Source organism: Onychostruthus taczanowskii, unplaced genomic scaffold (assembly GCF_017590055.1).
Source record: "Onychostruthus taczanowskii isolate IOZ18803 unplaced genomic scaffold, ASM1759005v1 scaffold77, whole genome shotgun sequence".
NCBI lineage: Eukaryota > Metazoa > Chordata > Aves > Passeriformes > Passeridae > Onychostruthus > Onychostruthus taczanowskii.
In genome coordinates, this window is record NW_024505561.1 from 5,763,240 (window position 1) to 5,787,957 (window position 24,718).

The window sequence follows — 24,718 nt, forward strand, 5'->3', positions numbered from 1 at the left end:
CAAATGACCAGCCAGTGAAGTAGATAACTTGGAATATGTTTAGTAAAGTAGAAGTTACACCTATCCTCTGTACAGTTTCTGAAGTTTGAGGTAAAGTCCTGGGTCCACTGAATTAATAGAAATTATATAACTGATCCCTGTAGTGCAAGATTTCACCAGATGTTCTGTTTGTTCAGACAGGTATTGAATTCTTGACTTTGAACTTAGGTTCTGCCATACTAGCTTTAGAGTGTTTCAAATGCACATAAAAACCTGAAAATAGGAGTATCCACTATGTCCACTGCAAGCATCCATAGCAAAGTCAATTACAGCAGTGCAAGTATATAATTTTCAGAAATACCAGTAGTTATATTCCTTTCCAATACTGAACAAACAAAAAATGCTTACTAGTGGTAGAGTTAGAGCACATCCCTGTCTCCTGAAAACTGCTTCCAAGCATGAAAATGAGGAGGTTTTTTTGTTCTTATCATCCTTATCATTTTACAAATGCAATATGTCTACAACTGCCACAGTCAAAAGGTAGAAAACCCATTTTGCAATAATGCAAACAGCAGATTCTGCCATTTGAACTCTCATATACAGCTAGAATTTACTTAAAGAAAAAGGACAGACTGATATTATGGATTTACACATAGGCAATTTTTGATGTCTTAAGACTTCAAGTAGATATAATGTCAACAGAAGTTGAATATTAATGTAGGTTTTTTATTGCATTTTCCAAGAATAATTATAATAAACTTGCACTGGCTGTAAAAAAATCATCTTCGTGACTTTTACATGGCACATTAGTGCTGCTTCGTTGGCAGGCAGTAATTTGTTAATCTAAGGTGGTCAAATTATTGTGATTCATGTAACCGTACTCTTTTCATGTAACCACTGTTGAATATCAATTACTTAATACCTGATACTTAGGTTTAGACTTGGGACAAGACATCTCTCCCACATGGAACAAATGTGGCTCAAAATGCCTGGATAACTTGATTTTTCTGATTCCTTTATCTTTTATTTGGGGCAAAACACCATTTCAAGCAATTTTTATGAAGCACTGTTTGCAAATGTGAGGTGCTTTGAAACTGACAGTGATAAGTGCCTCTAGCATTCTGAAATTACAGATTAGACAAAGATCTGTCATAAATCTTCATAAATGTACTCTTCCTTATCTCAATTTAGATAAAAGTGGCAACTACTAGGACAAACAGGAATTTGTTGGATGCTTTTTATTATATCCTTGAAAAGTCATGGTAAGTGTAAGGATTGTCTGCTCTACATGGATGAAGATCACTACTTTTAGCAAATGACAAGAATTTGGAATAGCAAAAGCCGAGCTGAATTCAGGACTTCAAGTCTTACATACTTTAGTGAGACTTTCCACAAATTGAGAGGAAATGACTGTTTGGGCTACAAATAGTCCTACTTAATAACAGTATTTCCTCTCTGTGACTTTGCACCAAAGCATCAGCTCTTACATTTTAGGCTATGTTTCCATCACTGGCAGCCAGGCAAAGATTACCTAAGTTACACCAAAAGTTACACTAAGATTCCCTAAGTTACACCAAAACTGCAGTGCTGGCTTGGAAAAGACCCAGTGCTCCTCACATGCCCACCTCTCCTTGGCACAGCTGGCTTTCCAGGCGCAGAACGAGAGGGCTGGCAGGAGAAGAGAAGAGAAGAGAAGAGAAGAGAAGAGAAGAGAAGAGAAGAGAAGAGAAGAGAAGAGAAGAGGAAAGAAAAAGATGGGCATCCTCCATGCACCCCAAGGTGCTGCCTGGGTGTAGCTGGGAAGCACCCCTCAGAGCTCTGATGTACCTCAGTATAAACAGCAGAGGCCCCATAACTCCTGATGAACACTAAAACATTTAAACACATAGTCTCTGTAAAAATCCACATGCTGCTGAGGGCACAGGTTCAGAAGTGACAAGGGTACAGAACTGAGCCCTAGGGACAGCTCATGTTCCATTACTGCTGTCTGTATGGCAGCAGCAATATTGACAGCAATCAGATGGGATCCCTTGCACTGCACTGCGTGTGGATACACAAGATGGCAGTTTTCCACCCAGGAAGGTTTTGTGTTCTAAATTTAAATGAGATCTCGTTTATAAATAGCTACAGAACAATGTCGTTAAATGCCAGCATCATGATGATTCCAATTTGCATCAATGGAAGCAGAAAAAATTAACAGCTTTGCCTTAATCCTTTGTATGTTATGTTGGGGAACTTGTCAATATGACTCCATTCCCAGCACTTCTATTCCTGTAATTTGAAGTAGTAAAACCCTCACAAAACAGAATGTCTACAAAGACAAACTATCTAAACCAGAAATGGCAAGAGAATTAAGTTAAAAAGTTCAAAGTTGATGGTACTGCCCATAGCAACTGTTGAGATTGACTGTGCTTTGTGCTTTTTGAAAATAAACACAAAAAAAAAACAAAAAAAAAAACAAAAAAAAAAACCCCAACCACCCAGAAAGCTAGAAATCACACAAGGCAAAAGTAAGAATTATCTTTCTTATTTTGTAGTGGAAGTCCCCTACAGTTAGATATTGACTCCTTTTCTTTAGCAGTTGGATACAGCATGCTATACAGTGTGCTGCCCACCAGAAAGTGTTGGTCTCCATTGCATTACTGAAGCTTACGAAGGCACAGTTAAATGCCATGCAAATAACAAATCACAATGCATTTCACTAGATGACTGCTCAAAGTTTCATTGTAGGCACCCAGGAAATCTACAATGACAGCATTCAGAATGGCAGGAGTTACTAAGTGCACCACTAGAAGCAGCATCAACATCAATGCAGGAAAACAATAAAAAAGAGAACAAGTCTGATGTATTACTGCACTACCCTAGTTTCACATGACTCTTATACCAGCAGTTTTCCCAGGAATCAGTCCAATTCCATTTTGCTGGACAGAGTTAGAGCGGCTTTAGGCAGAGTAACACAGCAATGAATCAAATTTTCTACAAACTCCCATTATATATTTCTCCCTATCAGAAACCAGGAGGAAATATGAGATATCTTCAAAAATAACTGCAAAGAGATATCCTCACAGTGATCATACGCTAAGAAAGAGGACCAAAATGCTTACTGAGGCAAAAATAAAAGTGGAAAAATGTTACTTTCGTTACCAAAGTTGTGACATGTAGTAGAGATTTGAGGAGATAAAGAATTTCCTTGCAAAGTAAATGCATATATTCTGAGAACCTGACTGCTCAGACACAGAGGTGGACTCTGCTGCAGCCTCCATGAGGCAGAGCTGCATTATATACTAAAGTTATAAAAGGACCCACAGCCCAATCCAATATGCCATGCAGGTTGAAAGCTGCCACAGGCTCAGGCTTGCTGGGAAGGCTCAAGCCTTCAAACACAGGATCAGGTTGTTGCCCATCCAGGAGGCTGCTATCCTCATTGTCAACAGCATTTCAAAAGGCACCTGGGAAAGACTAAGATTTGTATTCTTGTTCCCATGGGTGTTTTTTGTGGTTTGTTTTGGTTTAGTTTTTTGGGTTTTTTTTTTTTTTTTTTTGTTTTTTTTTTGTTTGGTTTTTTTTTTTTTGTTTTGATTTGTTTTGTTGGGGTTTTGGTGGGTTTTTGTTGTTTTTGTTGGGGTGGTGGTGTTTTTTTTTCTTTTTTTTTTCTGAATTTAGTTTACTACAAATAGTATGAATCTAGATACGAGAGAAGAATATATAATAGTTTATTTCTAGACACTAACAGTAAAAATTCTTACTTCTAAAGCATTCTGGTGAAAACAAGTAAAGGTAAATATCAGAGCACAAAGAAAAAATATCATATATAGGAAGGTTTGTAGGGGAATTTCTGAGTTGAAATCAAAGCCAAAGGAAACAATATGCTGAAAGATGCGGAGGTATGATGACCTCACATTCAAAGGAAGAGGACTTCTGATAATGGAGAACAGGAGTGAGACTCAAAAAAAGGGTGTTTAATATTATCACCCATACCGCTAAATTTATTAGTGTTAACAAAATGGTATAAATGTGAATATGAAATAAGAGACCCTAGAATGGAGAAAAAAGATGAGAGGAGACAGCCAGGCTGACTAAATAAGGTAAACTTTAAGAAAAGGGAATAAAAGGGAAATACTGTGGGGGCTCAGAGAAATTAATTCTAGAGTTTGGATGAATTAAGTTGCTACTTGAAGCAGGTGACCTTTCCAGGAGTCTGATTGGAGCACCATCCACCTGTCCAGCCTAAAAAAATAAAATCACAGCTAAACTGTTGGTTAACAGCTGTACACATTCTGAACACAGTCTGTGAGGTTTTAGGTGTTTTGGGATTTTCTGATGTTAAGGCTTAAACAGTGTGGAGTCAAACATTCCTTCCTGAAAATACTAAGTTGCATGGTTTTTTTGGTTGATTTTTTGTTTTGTTTTGGTTTTTTTGTTTGTTTGTGGGGTTTGTTGGTTTTTTTTTGGGTTTTTTTTTTTGTTTGTTTGTTTGTTTTTGTTGGTTTTTTTTTTTTTTCAGTTTCTTGTCCTGGGTTTCTGCTTACCCAGATATTATACATCATTATCTAGAGAACCTGTAGAATGAGGGCAATAGCTAGATCCCTTGAAATGGAATTAAATAAAATTAAATATTTATTGCAGTATGGGATGAGTGTGCATGGTATGAGAAATACCAAGGGCTTGGACGGAAAACAAACACTGTCATAGTTTCTATCTTTAATCAGAACTTATTCTTACATCTCCAATTAAGTACACTCAAGTAGTTTTTGAAGTTCTCTTTTGTTTTTTAAGGTGAACCCCTAGGAATTTGTGGGTATCACATAAAAGCCCTGATGGACCAATAACCTTTGCAGTCGATGTGAGGAAACATTGAGGCTGTTTGCCAATGCAACTGAAGAAGCAAACTAACTAAAAAATGAAACCAAGCAAAACCAAAAGAGAAAGTGTGAAGTTTAAGGTTATTAAAAAGAAATAAAATCAAATGAGCTGTTTGAAGAGTTCAAATTATAGTGCTTCTATTAAGCCAATGATGGCAGCATACTCAATGAAGAGAAGTACATTTAATGCATGTAAAGCAGAATATTTTATAAAGTGGTAGCATATATTCTTGCTGTAAGAGAATATTTTAACAGTAAAACAAAACAAAACAAAATTTTTGAGAATCATTGGCTACCACAACCAGGAAACATACACCCTTGTTTTTCATAAGGAAAGATTATGCAAATGCTATCTGAAATTCACACACTTCTGATAATGACTGCCAGTATTTTGCCTTTTTTACAAGTCTTTTTTTTTGTTTATTTGCTTGTTTGTTTGTAGGAATAATCTGGAAAATTTTAATAGCAAGATTCAGTTTTCAGGAAAAGGTCCGTGCTGGCACTCTTTGAATCATTAGTTTTCTAGGCAGATGCATAATGAAAGGATACCTTTGTCTTCAGAATGTTATCCAAAATTAAACAGGACTACAGGGTTCAAACGAATCTAGGCTTGACTTCTCACTGTCAATACTCATTTGTGTATCATGTTTAAAATGCATGGGTTGGAGACAGAATGAAACAGATTTCAGAGGTATTGCTAGACATATGTGATTATGCATATGATAAATCCCCCCAAAATTCAAAGACACCTTCAAATAAAAGTCATGAATGCAAACCATGCAACCCATGTGTGAATCTCTTCCTACAAAAAGACAGAAAAGAAATTAAAAAAGTAATAAAAACTCTCCTAATTCTTGTGACATCTTTGTGCCCATTCGCAAGGCTCCTTTCAACTTCATAATATTAACCTCCATAAGGAAACCTCAGAAGGAAAAGGCATTCTGTCTTAAGCAGCAGAGATATAAATGCAAGGAGCACAGGGAATTCATAAGGAATGAGCTATATTAACCTTCTCTGTCTCTAGTCTTTCTCTTTTCTCTCCAAAGAAAGAAGGAGATTCTAGATTAACAGCTTCTTCTTTGTCAGCACTACATCATTCCTGATCCTAAGAACTTTAAATGTCCGCCTCACAGATAGCCAGTATTAAACAGTTAAGGAGTAAACCATACTAATTACCATACTAATATGTGCGATTTTTTAATTATCATTTTTGTCAACAATATCTTCCCTTTTCTAATGTATATTTTTTTTTTTTTTAAATCTGTGGCTGGTTAAGATGACCAAGTTATCTGATTTGTAGCAATTTCCCTATTACTTTGGAATTCCCAAATCAAATTGTGTTACCTGGTGAACCTTAACCACCATTAATCAGAAAGCTCTGGTAAACTGAGACACACATCGCAGTTTCTTCCACCCACAAACACGAGATTCCTGGGGGTCCTACAAAGCAAACCAGCAAGGAATAATTTCTGGTGAGTTATGCCCTATATTTCAGTTGCAAGTGAGAAAAGGGTGTGGAATAGCCTTAGGCTTCCAGAATTGCACATTCATCAATTAAAAAAAATACATAAGAAAAAAGGAGAGAGATAAAATCAGTTTGTCTGACCAAAGTATGCGTAAAATACAAAGCAAATTCAGTGTATATGCCTTGTCAAAACTGGCAGCAAGAGAACACAAAACACTGTCTTAACAATTTTAGGTCTATTAGGAACAGCTGAAAACCAGCACATTACAGAGAATATTTGCTAAGAGTAAGCCAAAGATTATTGTGATGACAAGCAATAGAAAAACTGAAACTGCTTCCATACATGGGAAATTATGTTCAATTCACTAATTCCATAGGTTTGCTCAATCTTGATAAAACTGAATGGGAAATTACACACATACAAAATAAAAAACATGATGAAATTTACTTTTTTGTAGTAAAGTAGGACCCCTGTAGAGCTGGTTATAAGACTAACAGTCAATAGACAGCCCCCCTCCAGATTCATTAAACTAAAGCCTCACAACAGAACTTAAAGTAAACCCAACTTTTTTCTTCTTACTTCAGAGGCACTTGTAGTTTCCATCCCAAGCTCCTCCCTGCTAAAGAAAGAATTAATGAAACTCCATAATAGTTTTAATGTCTTGACAGATATGTTAATATTCAAAAGATTTAAAGGAGGAATGCAATTACAGTTCTCACAATGCAGCTAAAAGATCAGTTCAACTTCAGTTCCACTTAATTTTTACTGCAAGTGGACAGTGTCCAGCACAGGAAATCCTGGTTACTGCTGCTGACCACGACTATTTCCGCTGCTGAGTGCAGCTGCTATGAACTTTTGGGGTCTTAAAGAATTATTGGAACTAAATTATTTGAGATATGAGTTGATTGGAAAGCTCCTATTAAACTAAGGCCACCTTACAAAACAACATTTCACCAATACATAATATAGTTGTGTACACGTAACTATATGAAAAGTAAATTGTGCTAAAAGACCAACTAGATTAGACCACATAAAGAGTGTTTTCCTGTGAAACAGAATTACATAAAGAGCAATATGAAGGTAAAATAGTACATAGACACCACAATGAGCACTGTACAGAAGAGTTCACCTACCATGTGAGATTCCAGCTGCAAACTGTTTCTTCTTTAATTGTCTCCTCCCTGAGGCTTTGTGCATATTGAAACACATGAATGTAACCCCCAAAAACACCTAGTACAACACAAATGCTAGCAATTATCTGTTTTTTTCTATTTTGTTTAGTAAAAGAAGTAAAAAATCAGTCCTGTTGTTTTTCATCCACTCAGCACTAGATGAGTCCTGCAAACACCAACAGGCCTCTTTTTTCATGTAACAGGTTGGTAGAGAATGCGGAGAACTCAACAACCAAGGCTATAAGAGCAAGAATGTGGGAGCCTGAGCAGAGCAGAAATAGAAATTGTATCACTGTCACACACAGTGAACAAGAACACTCAAATACCAAGTTGGTAAAAAGGTCATAACCCATGCCATGTATGCCAAAGCAGGACTGTGAAGGACTTTTCAAACCCAGCAGTGGGTACAGCCATGGCCTTTGAAGGAGAGAGACCATCATGGCTTCTGTGGCAGATGAACAGGCAGTATGTTTGTATCCTCATGCCTAGACAAGTGAGGCATTTAAGAGTCTTTTAAGTAAAGGTGTATAAGTTTCTGAGAGTCTTGGGAGGAGTGGATTGTTTCTGGGAAGGGAGGAGTTAACAGGGAGGGTGGCCTGGGCTGGAGGAATGCTGGGCAGCTAGTGAGAGCAATGTGAAGATAAGAGCAAGGCATTAGGGCATGAAAAAAAAGCTGTGGGGATCACACTGGGGAATACAAGGCTGGGGAGTGTACCTTTGCTAGAGAAGGGCTAAAACCTGCTCCTGCTAGGAGAGGATGGTGAGGGTAGGAGGAAAGACCAAACACAGACGTTTCAGGTATCATGCAATGTGAGAGGAAAAAAGAAAACTGGCTAAGGAAACTGTTACAAGTGCTGCTGGATAAAACAGAGTGGATAGGAGAGGAGAAGGTGAGAATCACAACTCTCACGGGAAGATAACTGAGAAGCTTACACAGAAATGACGTGTAAAATGTATAGAGCAGTACAAATCAGAGGACAGCTAGTAGCACAGCTGTGGCACAGAGGGGTTTGCAATGGTCCCTGTCCACCTGGTACTGCTTCTTGTGAAAAAAAATCGCCCCCAGCTGACCAATGCAGATCAAAATCACCTGCCTGAAACAGACTCTGCAGCCACAAAATGGTTCATGCACAACCCACATGAAACACCAGTAATGGAGAATTAACTGTGCATACATCCAGAGATGATATGTGTTAAAGCAGCTGGAAATGGTATCTGCAGGGCTTTTTTTGAAAGAACAAAAGCCATATGGGTCCACAGTCACGTGTTAAATGCAACTGTTGTCTGTGGTTATTAGATGGGTGCCAGAGGGAGATGCAGTCCAGTTAGGGTGAGCTAACATTAAAAACAGCAGCGCTGGAGGATTCACTCATCTCTTGCACGTGATTATGGGTCCTTTGAACTCTGCTAACACAAACGGTCTGGATTCAGAAGGGCAGGTTGGCAGGGCTGGGAATACTCTCCAGGAGGGAACAGATCCCAAGGAACCTAATAAGAAGGTGAAGGCAAATATGTACAAAAGTAGAAGATACAAGCAGTTTTAATGCTTGTTAATACAGGCCCTGAAGATACACAAGCAAGTGGAAAGTAAAGACAAGATGGACCCCTGCAGTTCTGTATATGGGGCTTGACTGCAGGATAACACAAAGGGTTTTTGTATTTTTATTTTCCCAAGAATTCTGCATGAGTCACGAAAATGGCATTGGAATTAGAATAATTGTGTTTCAAATTAAAAATTGAATGCCTGGGAGAAGATACAGCCAAATGGAATAAGAAACCAAGAACCACATTCATGCATAATTTGGCAAAACTATGCTAGAAATCAAAGAGAAGATCTCAAGAGTCAGGCATTGAAACCAAAAGCAGTGATCTCCAGCAATATGAAAGCAACACTTGCAGCTCTACTATTTAAGGAATATTTAAACTTTAAGATTGGACAGAATCACTTGCTCAACCCTTGGGAGACAGCAGATTCAGGTATAATTAGCCAGGAGATACTTATAGCACCAATCCTACTGTAGACGTAAGGAGTTGTTCTAACTTGTTGGGAGAGTTTGTTGCTGTTTCTGATGTCTTGAAACACACTGGGGGCCTGACACAACACAGCTTGATGAGTCTTTGGGTAGGGGTGATGGTGTTGTGTGCAGCAAGACAGGAGAAAAATGACAGTTTAAGTAATGACCGCTGGCTGAGAAAATTAACTTAGTCTGCATCTGAGTAATAATTGTGCAGTAGTAATGCAGCAATAGAAAGCCCTGCAGCAATCTTGGTTACACAGTGGTGAGTGGCAGTGAAAGCACCAGCTGAAACACCCCAGGGATGAGTGGCAAGAGAAGCTGGCACACATATGCTCACGATAAGTTGCTGTAGAAGGATTAATACATTTATGTTCAGGTCCAAAACCACAGAAATCGCATGAATGTCCAAGTGAGGCTAAGAAAGGGTTGTGACCCACTATTATTAGCCCAGTGGTTATGGAGTACTAGTTCAATGACCCAGCTTATGTAATTAACCAGTGTATCAAAGAGTGATGAAAGGATCTGGAGTCTGGTTTTCAGGGCAGTAAACACTGCCACTCCACAAACAGCACCTTGTGCTGTTAGACTGCCAAAACCCATGGCCACAGAATTACAAGGACAAAAGCAGCTTTCAGTCATGGACGTATAAATATATATTTTCCTAATTGGTCTGTTATTGGGGGCGAGTTGTTTTGGTTTTTTTTTTTTCCTTTTCCATAGAAAGTAGGGCCAGTATAAGTTTGTTCTATATTTCAAGGGAAACAATATGACTTCATGTAAATTCCTTGAGTTTCACAATGATATTCCAGTATGTCAAGATATTCACACCACCTGAATGAGTGAAAAATTAATACATGAGTAAAGGAAAAGCAAAATATTATAGATGCTGTAGTAAATGTCCATTTGTTTTGTTAAAAAATTTTATATTTCTGATAACTAAGAATGTTCATATATCATTCATACACACAAAATTATGTGTTAGGGTAGTAAGGAAACCGAGAGCATTCTGCACTGCCCATAATTCCTGTGACTGCTAAAGGAGTTTAGTGTATAATTTATATGAGGAATAAAAACCCTTAACATCATTAGAAATCTACCAATTTCAATATCTGAAATATCTCTCAAAATTACTCTTCTATGTTTAAGAGCAGGAAGAAAATTTTATACAGTAAATTCTTTAAAAGTAATTTCCTCAAAGTACATACACCATGAAAAAGAAATCAGCTTTTCCATGTCATTTTCAGTATAAAAATCATCAGCCTTGGATGACTTTTTATTACTTGATTTTGCAACCAGCAAACATAGTGTACAGGAGTTAGTTATTGAAAATAACAATTTGGCTTTTTGTAAAGCAATTGACACTGCAGTTATCTGAATGGCTGCTTGATAGGAACTGCTTGCAAGCTACTCTGGTTTCTGCTCTTCCAGGACTAATTCTTGTGGAGTTACAACCCAAACTTCATCTCAATGGTAAAATTAGACTGGAATATTTTGAGAATTGCAATGTTAGTGTAACTGAACAGCTTAAAAAAATCAGTAATAGCACCTGTAATTTAGCATTTGAAGTTACTAAGAGTTTTTAAAATAGCACGGAACAAAAGCCAGCTTTAATGAAGCAAGTTAGTAGTAATATTATTGTGACAGTTGAACTTAAATTGCTGGTTACCCCTGTATTTTCATTAAAATTGATAATTTTTCTCAAAGGTTCTCTAAATTGCTGGACCACAGAAGGTACAAGGACAGCAGTGAAAAGAGCCTGCCTGTGCGAAGATGATCCTTTGTAGAACAAACAGTAACTAACCAGCTGCCAACTGCACCTTCTCTTTTGGGCTGACCCCACCCATTATTTACTGCTCTTTTCCTGGTGACTTTGACCCTCACTTCTTTAAGAGAGTGATAATAGAGCCAGGAATACAGGGCTGCAGTGAGATGGCATCATAATATCCCCTGTGGCTGTGGGGATATAATATCATAATATCCCCGTGGCTCTGCCATGGAAGATATTTACCCCATGTGGGCTGGGGAAGAGAGGAGAGACACGAGTGTTCATGCTGGGGCTCAGGGCACTTACAGGTGGCCAAACACTGGGCTGCAAGCAGAGCCTTTGCCCTCTGCACAGCAGGTCCTCATGGGCTGTGGGCAGCTTCCTGAAGGCACCCGTGGTGCCCTGGGCTTGCCTCAGTGCCCTTCTCTGGGGGACACACTGGAACAGCAGGATGACAGACAACGAGCTAAAAAGCTGCTCCTTATTCAAAAATACACATTCGTATTTAGGGTAAACTTTAGTGACCAAGGTTTTTCCCTTTATGCCATTTTTCTTTCTCTGCTAAACTGAAAGACACGGGTGTCTCTGCTGAGAAGTGAAGGCAGCTGGGCATGGCTGGGGAAGAGAGAAGTCAATCTCTGCACTTCCCTGCATCAGCAGGTAAAAGGGCTTTCAAATGTCAGTATTCTCATCCTTAATGACAGCAGCCTCTTTCAAAGGCTCTTTGACAGCAGCTCGATGCAAAGGGAGGATTCTTTCCTATTCACCCAACACTTTACAGTACCATGCTTTGTGAAAGCTGTAAATACTTTTTAGTTGCAAAATAATTTTTTCTGTGGTTTTCCAAACCGTAGACAGAGGAAAATTAATAAGATAGACCTATTAAATTCTCCATATTGTACAAGAAAAAAAATGATCTTACAATGTAAATGTAAAGGCCACTGGTAATTTCAACAGTTGATCTGTGATCAGGTACAGAATGTTGGGTCTGTGTTTCTTCACCCCTCATGTAATTTGAATAGCAATGACATAGCCACTGCACTTTAATGCTGGCTTGGTGCTGAATTAAATGAAAATAATTGCCAGCAAAATCTGCATCTTCTATTCTAGGGACACCTTGTTTCTTCAGTGGTTTTAAAACTCAGTTTTTAAATGCATTAAGTTTAATCTAATCTGTAAAACAGCACATCCAAGAGCAAAGTTTATACTGGGAAAGAAAGCAGCCTGATCTTTTCCAAATACATTAAACTGAAACCACTATGGAAGATTATAGCAACCAGGAGCCTAGACAATCTGTCTGCTCAATAAATATCCTTGAAGACTACCATCCAGAAATTTTCAAGATCTTCCATCCCATACAAAATACTGCTTTAATGTACTGAAGGAGAAAAAATGGTTTAAATGAACTTTCATTAAAATCTTAATTAGTTAAAATGCATTTTATTTTCATTAATTTTCTCTGTTAACTATTGTGAATGGGTTTTTTAAAATTATATTTGATTTTTTTCTATAGCTTCATATGTTCTCCTGATTAATTCAGCTTGTGGTGCTTATAGGCTTAAGTGCAGCCTTCACCACAGGACCATTTCTGGTCCTGCTATCAGCTGTGAATCCCATTCTCAAATGCATCACCAACTAGCAGTGTAAGGGCAGCTTGACTCCTGATATCTTTATTCACAGAGTAGAAAGCATTTGATAAACTCAAGATACTTCCACTTAGTCTCTGATCTTGAACCTTCACATTGTGTGTGTACACAGTGCAGGCTTTTATGCCAGACAATGATAAAGATGTTCAACAGCCTCCTTTTTTAATAAGGTTCAAGTCCTACATCAGCAGCAGAAGTACAAAGTCCAGTGTAATGTTATGGCAAAATCCATTATTTAACCTTAGAATTTCATATACTGCACCACTTGAGCTTTACCATTGCAGTCTATAAGGTAATAATAGTTATTTCAGTGAAATTGCAGCCTTGCAAAGCTCTGCCACAAACACAGTCTTCTTCACTGTAACACAAGATTTACAAGGCAATATATAGAACTGAAACATTTTAAAACCTGATGAGGATGTTTGAGGCAACAGAGCACTTTACAATAGTTAATGGTAGCAGATGGATGACAAAAATGAGTCATGATAATATGAGTTTTCTGTAGAGGTGTGGGCAAAACACATGTTAAGTCTCTTTTTTCTTAATGCTCAAACAGATATTTTTTCCCAGTGTCTTTTTTAACCCAGATCTCGTTCCACTACAAATTCCCTTTTGCTCTTGCTGCTCTCTGCACAGGAGGGCCGATGCTGCTCCCTTACTCCCAGTCTGCTTGCCACTGAGCAGGGTTTCTTGTGGGGTTGCAGGTCCCCCACATGCACACAGGTTGCCCAGCACAGGAGCAACAGCACATGGTGTTGACCCAAACCATGTGCCATGCTTTTGTGTCCTTTTCTGCTCTCACAGCCTGAATATTTAAGACAAAGGGAAACACTGACCTGGTCCACCCAGGAGCCAAGGAACCTAGTGGTGTCACAAGCCACCTCACCAGCATCTCCCTCCCCTTCTTTTGCAGACGCTTTATCTTATCAAAGGCCTGCTCTCCTTGTTCTGTAATATACTCTACAAGTTAATACCCACAAGCCACCCTTAGATCAGCAATGAAAGGAAAGAATTTAACAATGAAGAAATGGCTGATCCAAATTGTCACATTCTCCTTAAGGACAGTGGGAAGGACAGTGGGTTTTGTACATGCCCATATTTTGTATTCCTCATGTCTGATGTGAAGTAGCAGTAACTTGATACGAAGGACATCTTGAAATATTCTGCCTTTGTGAATATGAATGTAGGAATCTGCAGAAACTGTGAATGAACATTTACAACAAACTGTGAGCCTCCTACTGATGCACTCAGATACAAAACAGGAGGCGAGAGAGGGAAGGAAAAGAGATGAATTTGTTTTCCTAGCAAACAGCTGTCTTCTTTAACAGAAGAAACTAAAAAGAAAACAGTGTGTGAAGAGGCCAAAAGCTGCATTAATTACACTATTTTTAGATGCTACAAGCACAATTTTAATAAACACTCTAAACTGTGAAAAAAATGTACTGTCAATGCAATTAAGTCTTTTTCATGGTGCAGCATCATCAATGCATGTGCCTGCTGAGAATATATTGTAGGCTGTGCAATGCAGTTTCCCTTTGATTAATGATTCAAGGCAATCAGTAGGGACTATACCAACTCCTGGGGGATGCCACAGCAAGCAAACACAATGTCATCATTTAATTTCTTCTCTTGACCTACATTACAGAGTGAAGACTCAGTCACTATTAAGGGCCAAATTCCAAACATGGTTACAGAAAAGCAACTCCCACAGGGTTAAGGCTAACACATACAGAGCTTAGGAGAAAAATTTGTGCTGGAGACTAATTCTTGGATATTTGGAGGGATGCTAATTATTTGTTTATTTAGATCAAGTGGAGGATATCAGAAGGTGACAGACTAACCCTTGAGCTACTTTTAATGGCCAGGCTGCTGTGAGTTACTCATACCAGAAAAGCAATTCCTCCAGCCAGGAAACAGCTAGATCTTGTTTCTTAGCTAGTTAGTATTTCTATTTAGCCAAAGCATGGCCTTAGAGCTGGTGTTCCATCAGGATAGACCTAGAAGTCAGCCTGAAATGATCCTTTTTGCTGGAGGCAGCCAGTAGTGACATCAGTCTGTCAGCTGCATTGCTCTCCTTCAGTGACATGAAGCCTCCCATTTCATGCCAGTGGGCAGTGACCATATTTATCTCATGAAGAATTCAGAGCTGAGTGAGGTAACGCTGCAGATTTGGTTTCATAGCCTTCAGCACTTAGAAAACACTAGGAAGCTCAAAATGCTATCGCACCTCTTTCAAATATCATTTTCTACTGTTTGGGAAGCAAAACTGCCCTCTGCTTCCTGAACCAGCCCTCTGTACAGTATTTATTCTTTCCCAAGGACTCAGTTATTGTCTTCAAGTACATCATTGTTTCAAGCAAGGATAAGTGAAAGGCCAACTTAGCAACGGTGCCAACAGCGGTGCTACTCTGCTGTGCTGAAATTTTCTACAGTGAGGAAAAAGCTCATCTGCACTAGAGGCATCATTTTCTCCAGAGCTAACTGTTTGGACTATATTTCCTGAATAATAAAAGGGCATCTCTATGTGCAAAAGCTATTTTCAGCTTTGACTTCATTTATAAACTCAAAACATCTCCACTATTTTCATTTTTCCCATAAGGGGAAATGAAGATTCAAGAATAGATATGATGGATGCTAGTCACAATACTTTCTGAACTCCAGAAAGCTGCCCAGACACTTCAGAATGAAAATTTACATGATATGAAATGGAACAAAAGAATATAAATGCTTTGATACGTGAGATTGCAGATGAGAATAATTCTGGCTGTAGTGGAAGTCAGTTTAAGCAGCTTCACTGGTTGTTAAACAGAAACACACCCACCAGTGGAAGCTTAATATTTTTGCTAAGTAAAAGTAGTATAAAACTTTCTACTTTTCCTGTCTTTAAAGGAAATAATATAAATCCCTATGATGTTGCTTTTGAAATGTCCACAGAGTCATGTACACTGAAAATTGACTTCAAATTTGTGAATTGCCACCCATTAAGTCCTTCCTCTGAGTATGGTCATAAAAAATATCCAGAACAAAACAGCACACTCTGTTCTTAGGAAGCCCACAAGGAGCTACTTCTAGCCTAGCATAAAACAATTCAGGCAGCAATACTAGTACTCTGAGGAATGTCTACTAAATTTGAAATTGACCAAAACTTGCAAAGACATGTATTATTCGGAACATTAAAAAAAAAAAAAATTGTACTTTCAACTTTTAATGCATAAGAAAGTTGTTTTAAAATTTGCTAAGTCACAGCATCTTTTATGTACTTGTATGCTGTTCATCAGATATCATGGGCTGCCATGGTTTTCCTTACCTTCAAACCAGAGATGGTTTAGTGCCTGCGCCTTCCCAAATAGAGTGGCACATAAAGCTCACTGTCTCACAGAACGAGCCTTCAATTAATCACTTTTTAAGCTTTATATGTTACATGAACCCGGTTATTTCTGTTGCTGAATCCATATAACTGGTATGTACTTCTTGAATTACTAACTCTTCTGAGCTACTTAAGGGGAATTAAGCATAAGGCATAAAAATACAACTTTCATTTTATTATTCCCATCCTCATGTATCTCTCAGTAAAACTTTTAGCCCTGAAAATCTAGATTTCAAAATCCTTTGAGCACTTGGAACTGTGCTTCCAATCTTAAGCAGCACTGGTGTAAGACTGAGAGAGCTAAGAAGTAAAGTTAATTTATTGGCAGGCGATCTCTATTCCAAGGATTTCAATTACTCATTAACTACTTCATTTAAAAACAGGTCCTTAGACCAAGCACAAGAAGCAATGTATCCCATTTGTTGTCCTCCCTTTGTGAGCCCTACCAGCTAAGGACCTCTGTCCTCAACAATTACAAGATTTAATGGACCACTTTCAGCAGGAGAAAGGAGAGCAAACCACTCAGTCTACATCACAGACCTCTATTCCCTGCAGACATACTTTAAGCACTTAAATCCCTCATTAGCAAGACCTTAAATGTGTATTTTGCCATTGGAAAAACAACTAAGAAGCAGCCAATCTAATTTTAAGAATAAATTGGCTAGTCTTATTTTTAATAATGGAGGACTAAATGTTCTTTAGAAGAGTTCTTTTGCTTCTCTGACTGTAGAGAAAATCTGGGTGTGTTCCTGGAGCAAGAACTCCTTTCCCTGAACTCTGTTGCTGCTGCCTTCCTGTCTCATGTCTACACTCATCCTCCCCACAGTCACTGGACTGGAGAAGCACAATTTGATAAAAATCAAAACTGACAAACTGTCTACCTGATCAAGTGCTTTGATGTTCTTAGAGACCAAAATTCAAGGCCTTAATAGGAAGAACATAAGACTTAGTGACCACCTAGATAGGGTGGCAGTACTAACTGCTATCCCATGGGAGCTTGGGGGCAGAAAGGCCAGCGGATGAGAGAACAGTAATTATCTTTATGAAGATTCACACTGGTATGTCACACAGAGATCACATTTTTACAAGGCCATTGATGAGTACATCCTGAAGCAGCTGTGAAGGCTACCCACAAGCCAGGACACTTCTTTTAACCTTGTCCTCACTATCACATGAGTGATTTGGCTCAAAACTGCACATGTGAATCAAGATAAAATCTGCTCTTACAGGAGCAACAAAAGACAAAGGGAAACACCATAATTTTGCTCTATTTCAGGGGGTAGAGCCATGCAAAGACAGAGAAACTTGTTTAAAATGAGCAGCTAAGAGAATTAAAACCTGACAGTCAGTATGGAGATTGTTGAAGGAGTAACACTGATGAATGCATACCACAGATTTTTTTGAAGGTATTTTTAGAAAGGGTAGAAAACTCATGATGACAGAACAGCAAGTTAGGGAGGTAATTAGAAACAAGTAGTTTCTAATTTGACAAAGCTGTGTCAAACCTAAGAAAAATGAAGTTATCATGAACCCTGGCAGATTAACTATGAAAACACAACTAAGAGGGCCCAAAAGAGGGTTTGAAGAACAACTGTCAAAGGGAATTAAACAAAATATAAAATGTTTCTTCAAGCACGTCAATAGCAAGAAGTGTTGAAAAGTCTGTAAGGCAAACAGTTGATCAGAGTACTCAAGAGCAACATGACAAAGGACAGAATTGCAAAGAATAAAGTAAGTTATTTGTATTAGTACTCACTGTAAAAAAAAAACTGGGCAGAATTCCATTCTGAAATTTTTATTTTGGGTAGCCCCTGTAAAAGATACCTCTGAATTCTGTCATATTTTACAGTTACTTTAAAGCAATGAGTAGTAACTTGCAAAACCCCTCTAGCATACAGTAAGCAGTTCAAAGAGAAATCAGGGATGAAATCAGTATTTACCAGCAGTAGTGAGTAACCTTCCCATACAAAGCTGTCAAAATACTTGGAAAGAGTAAGTGCAAATTGAGTTTTTCAGAGCTGGTTAGGTGATAATTAGATTTGCATACCCAAAGAAAAACAACAGAGGTGGTGAAGGGCCTAGAGCACAAGTCTTATGAGGAACAGCTGAGGGAGCCGGTGTTGTTTAGCACGGAGAAAAATAGACTAGGAATGGCACCTTAAGATTCTCTACAACTGCTTGACAGGAGATTGTAGCAAGGTAAGGGGTCATTCTCTTCTCACAGGTAACAAGGGACAGGACAAAAGCAAATAGCCTCAAGTGGGGCCAGGAGAGGTTTAGTTAGGTAGGAAAAATTTCTTCAACAAAGAGTTATCAAGCACTGGAACATGTTGCCCAAGAAGTGGTGGAGTCACCATCCCTGGAGGTATTTAGAAGATGTGCAGATGTGGCACTTAGGGACATGGTTTAGCGGTGGAATTGGCAGAGTTAACTATATGGTTGGACTCAATGATCTTACAGGTCTTTTCCACCCTAAATGGTTCTCTGATTCTATATAATGAAAATTCATAAGGGTTGATGAAAGAGACCTTATATTTTAAGAATACAGATGTAATGTTATCTTCATCAGTAAGAATATGACTAATCTATTTTTCAATACTTGAATAATAGTTTATGTGCTGTAAGAATTTCAGCCCCCATGTCCCTCACAGCATACTCCTTGAGACACTAATTTTGGATTATTAATTTAATGGAAGATTGAATGCAACAGGTTACAAGAAAAAAATACGTTATCTTTCAAAGCAAAATAAAAACACTGTAAGAAATAGTGCCAAAATGCCTACCTGAAAATAGGTTACCTCAAAGTCTTTGAGGTAATTTTAATATCTTTCCTTTTGTGTGTTGGAGTGTCTGCCTCTAAACTGTTTGTTCCTTTCCTTGGTGCAGGTTTACCTAAATGACCTGAACTTTGGAAAAAAATTACTAGAAATTACCTAGCAAAAAGATAATTTTTTTTTGTGTGTTGCACTTTGGTCCTATTCTCAATATGTTGAAAAATTGTATTTCTCAATGTATTTACAGCCTTTTCAGAGCAGCACTCTCAAAGTGATATTGCTCACCATTTGTACCCAGATGTCTGCTTGTATGGACAAAGGGGATGTCAGAGCCAATGCATTTTCCAGGACCAATCTTCATCCCATTTCCTTCCCCTGAACTATGTACATTGGACTTTTCCTCTCAGAAATTTGAGTGAGATCTATCTTGCCTAACTATAGCTATCTACAAGTTTCATTCTTATAATTTCTCTGAATAATATCATCATTCTGCAAGTCCAAGGATTCATCTGATTTTGTATTCTGTCAATGGTTATAGCCACCCACTGGATGAGACTGAAAACAGGGACAACCACACAGAACCATAAGAATGGTGTGGGTTGGAAGGAACCTTGAAAGACCATCTAATAAAACTCTGCCATGGGCAGGCACAGCTTTCACTAGATCGCTAGATCAGGTTACTCAGAGCCCCATCCATAACCTTACCAGAACAGGATTCCCCTGAGCACCTTCCTAGTTTCCAGATGTTTTCCACTGGAATAATTTACAGAGCCTGATGTTACTAACCCCAACAGAATCTTCTTCCAAGCACTTGTCCATTTCCTCCTAGAGACCATGTAACCTTCAATTACTCATAACATTGCTTATCAGCAAGCTCCTTGGTTCTAATTCCAATCCCATGAAAAAATTTCATTTTTTATGTTTTTTAATGGGCTTCTCAGATTAATTTAATGCCCCTAGTTCTTGTATTTGAAGAGACAGCATGCAGTGTCTCCTTTTGCCATGGCGCTCATGATTTTAGAATTATTATATGCCTGTCTCCTCCATGTCCACCATCTCTATGTCATCTATTTGTGTCATCTGTTGTGGGTTAACCTTGGCTGGCTGTTGGGTGCTTGCCAAACTGCTCTATCATTTCCATCTCTGTAAAAAGGACAGGGGACAAAATGGAAAAAAATTTAACAAAATCTTATGGGTAAAAATAAGGACAGGGAGAGATCACACTTCATTTTTTGTTGTGGGAGAAACTTGACTTAGGGAAATTAATTTAATTTATTGACAGTTAAACACAGTATGATAGTGAGAAATAAGATAAAATCTAAAAACTTCTTCTTCCCCTCTCCCTTTTCTTCTCAGGCTTATCTTCCCTCCAGACATCTCTACCTTCTCCCCTGTGAGCAGAACAGGAGCATGGGGAATGGGGATTTCAGTCAACCCCTTGTGCATTTTCTCTGCTCCTCCTTGCTCCTCACACTCTTCAAGCATGGGGTCACTCTCATGCTTGAAGGGATACAGTCCTTCATTAACTCCTCCCCACTGGCTGCAGCTCTTAGCGAACCCCTTCCACTGGGTGCAGTCCTTCAGGAACAGGCTGCTCCAGTGAGGGTCCCCCTTAGGGTCACAAGTCGTTCCAGAAATCCTGCTTGACCACGGGCTCTTCTCTCTGTGGGCTCACAGGTTCTGCCAGGACCCTGCTCCAGCATGATCTTCCCATAGAGTCACAGCCTCCTTTGGGTACCCCACCTGCTCTGGCACGGGGTCCTCCAGATATCTGCTCCACCCTCCATGGAGCGCAGGGGCTCACCATGGAGTGCAGAGGAGTCTTTGTTCTGGTGCCTGGATCATCCCCTCCCTCACATTCTCCATGTATTCACAGCTGCCTCTCTCACATATTCTCACAGTGCTCTCCCAGACGCTGTTTCCCAGCAGTTTTTGCCCTTTCTGAAACACATTATCTCAAAATCATTACCATCATCACAAGAGGGCTTGGTCTCCAGTGGCAGGTCTGTCTTGGAGCCAGGTGTCATTGGCTCTATCAGACACAGGGGAACCTTCTGGCGTCTTCTCAGAGAAGCCACCTCCGCAGTTCACCCTGCTACCAAAACTTTGCAGTGAGACTGCAATACAGACGGACAGCCCACCGAGTCACAGCTTGTATGGAAGCTGTTCCCCACCTTTGACTGTCCATTGGTTTTTCCCGAATGTTTCCCTTCTGCAACATGACCTTTTTGAGAAGAGAGAATATGAACAATACAGTGTTCAAGATATGGATGAACCACAGACCTGCAAACATACACTTTTCTTTTATAGTTTTCTACATGTACACATGTTCTTTTATAGTTTTCTGTTATTTTCCTATCAATTCCTAGCACTTGATTCTTTCTGATTGTTACTGAGATGGTAGGTCCATAAAAACAACTGTAATAATCAATAATGCCTCTGTGAAATTATTGGTTTTCCAAAACAGAGAGGTTTTTGCAGCCTTCTTTGCTAAAATCTCCCATTTTCTATCTCACTATACCTCTGGTTTTGAGTAAACATATATTTACTTACTGAATATTTGGGATGAAAATCAATAGTAGTAAAAAGTTGAAAATAACAAAAATGTTGAAGCCATTTGCATGGCTCTTGTGCAAACAAGCCCTACAAGCATTACTTTTTCCTCATGTATTAATTCAACTTTTATCACACAGTATAAAAGGGAGAAAGGCAAGAAATTCTCATAAAAAAATAAGAAAAACATTTATTTGCCTGTGACCAAGCCAAATACCTGCCTAGCACCCAGATTAGGATACATTTACTGCCACCCTGAACCCATAAGAAGCACTCAGCAAACCAGATGATGCTTGGTATGCCAACCAGATGGGTCTAGGGATGCTATAATGAATCTGAAGTTTTAATTTTCCCTAGGGAAATATAAATCCTGCATGCATTCAACTGCTGTATTTCTGATACACGTGTCTGCCTAGAGAAGATAATGAGATATTTATAAGTGGCATGATACATTACCCCATAAAATTGATGAGCGATCCATGCATCACACTCTAAGAGAATCAAGAAATTAATCAGTCACAAACTATCCCTTCTTGCTTCTGAATTCTAATTTCTTAGAGGAGCTGTGGAAACTGTAAACTATTAAGAAGTCAAAAGTTAACATTCTGCAATAGCACATGATTTATCCATCTGATTTGAAAATTACCTAATAGAAATATTTAAGTCCTTATCTCTTTCCTTAAATAACACAGGTGAATGATGCAGTCAGAAGTGCAAAACAAAAGAAAAATTGCACAAAAATGGCATGTTCAGGAGGTTTTGGCAGGGAGAAGAGCCATCCAAAACCATGAAGTATACAGCCTAGGCAGGAAGCCTTTCATTGTGAATGATACAGGCGATGGGATTATCTTTCAGAAGTGTCTTTCAATAATTTGTGAATAACAGTTCACGGGCTGGAATAGATGGATGACTGGAGAAAGCACACCTCCACCACTAAAATGTAATAGCCAAAAACTTGGCATGAGTCTTTGGACATGAGAGTTCATTTCACTTTTGGGCTGCTGCAGAGGCAATATGAGTATTACCTGTTCCTTGCCTGGAGCTGGCTATAATTCAGCTTAGACAAGATGTACTTAGGAAAGATGTGTGTTTCAGAGCCCTGCCAAGTTCAGAAATATTCACAACAGAGAGTTACTCCATACTGATGCAATGCCTACTTTAACTAAATCTATAGTTTAAAAATACGCACAGATATTTCTAGTGAGAGACATTGAAAAGACTGTTTTTCAGTTCCTCGATTCTGCTAGATTTTGGGTTGTCTGTAATCCTTAAACACTGAGTAATGTCATAGGTGGAAGGATTAATTGTATCAGATAAGATTGAGATACTTGGTTCAGAAGTAAAAAGGACAAAATAAAAGCAAGCAGAACTATGTTCAGCTGAACCCATTGAGTTAATTTGGTTTGCTCTCTTATACCCTTTACAAAGACATTTGCTTCCATTTCCTTTATCATTATTTCATTCCTTCTTTTGAACATTTGGACTAAATGACTATTGAAAATCTTCGCAAATACTTCCTAAGATTTTTGAAATTTTTATTTTCAAGGGAAAAGTCATGGTTAGACCAATTTATTTCAGCTTGAAAATAAGAAACTTTCAACCCTGTCAAGATAGGAAAATATTTTAAAAATTACTTGGAAGCAAGCATCAGCTATATAAAAGACATGTGACAGAAACTTAGCAAATTACTGTCAGGCACAATGTTCATCTGAATAGAGATGAACTTAAATATTTTTTAAGAGTTTTACTGTGCCTCCTGACCCCTGAACTGGAGGATAAAAAAACGGAATACAAGTTTCTCCAAGCTGCAGAGAGCCCCACTGAGGAAAAAAAAGGAATTTTAGGTTTATGTTCAGAGGCTTCTAATTAAATAGTGAAAATTACATTCATGCAGATAGTACCCATTCAATTGTTAGTGCACACAGTACTCTGCAGCATATGTATTCTAATATTGAATGTGAAATGAAAAATTTTAATAGGTCTAGAAGGCTCAAATGGATATTATAATGACTTTTTAACAATATTCCTTATTCCATTTAAGGAGAGAATTGCTAATCCATTTCTTCATTTCTGATTTTGTTTTAGAAAAGGATAAATTACACAAATAGTGCTACATTTGACGCAATGCTCAGTCACAAATAAATCAAGTGGAAAGTAAAGATTAACTTGTGGTGGAAACAAGAAAAAGAAAATTAGTCCTGTTATTCTGCAATATAGGAGTGAAAAAATCAAGGAAAGGACAAATATAACTAATATGATAAGGGACAAGATTTTTCTGTGAAGCATGAAGTTAGCCTAAAAAATCTCAGTGCCTATGACTTAAATATTTTATATTCCTTCCAATTGCAAACAAATATAGCAATGAATATATTTCTGTTTTTTAATTTAAGCTCTTAATCACCTGCATATTTATGCACACAGCATTCCTATCAGTCCCATCTGCTCTCTGTATCCCTTACTCATTTCTTCTTGGAATTTTTCTTGTTAATTCCCATCTTCTCTAAATTGTCTGGTTTCTACGCAATTTTATTTTAAAACTTTTTTTTTTAAAATATTATGACAAGATAACAATTAAAGTGGCTTATCTTTTAATAATTAATTTTCTAGGAACTGACTACTAAAGGACAATGTTCAAATTTTTTTTTCTTAGGAAGCTTCTCAAACTTGCCTCTTTTTCAAATTCTTCATTGGCAAGCAGTTATGATTCCCTCCCTCAGCAAGACCAGAAAGTCACCCTTGTTCTCAGGATTGTCTTTTACTAGATCTCTCCATTTACACTGCTGCCACATTTGAAGATACGTGCTTTGGAATACCTCTGCCCAGAGGGATAAGGACTGCCTGTGAAATTTGAATGGCATCACTATGGGGAAGGCAGGAAGGAAGGCAGGAAGGAAGGAAGGAAAAGAAACAAAGATATCCAACCCAAAACTTTGCTTTCACTCAGCACCATTTTCTCTTCTTCCATCTGACCTTTTCAAAATCAAGATAAAGATTACTTTAAATGAGGCGTACAAAACTACAAACACCAGCTAGCTGTCCTAGTAGTTTCCTTTGGGGAAAACTTCTATTTGAAAGAAGTGAGTAATTTCTTTGCTTTCCAAATGACAAAAATGCCT

General features: G+C 38.3%; 1 protein-coding gene across 4 annotated transcripts in view; it reads right to left on the bottom strand.

The window, feature by feature from the left end:
* Nucleotides 1-24,718, bottom strand: part of FGF14 (fibroblast growth factor 14) — a 378,598-nt gene that overhangs the window by 209,894 nt on the left and 143,986 nt on the right. For 2 of the 4 annotated variants that reach the window (XM_041423407.1, XM_041423408.1), the window contains exon 1: nucleotides 7,441-7,710. The exons of the other annotated variants lie outside the window; for them this stretch is intronic. In XM_041423407.1, coding sequence (XP_041279341.1) covers nucleotides 7,441-7,516 — 76 coding nt within the window. In that variant the 5' untranslated portion in view covers nucleotides 7,517-7,710. Of the gene's footprint in view, nucleotides 1-7,440; nucleotides 7,711-24,718 lie in introns of those variants that run through there. 4 annotated transcript variants of the gene reach the window in all.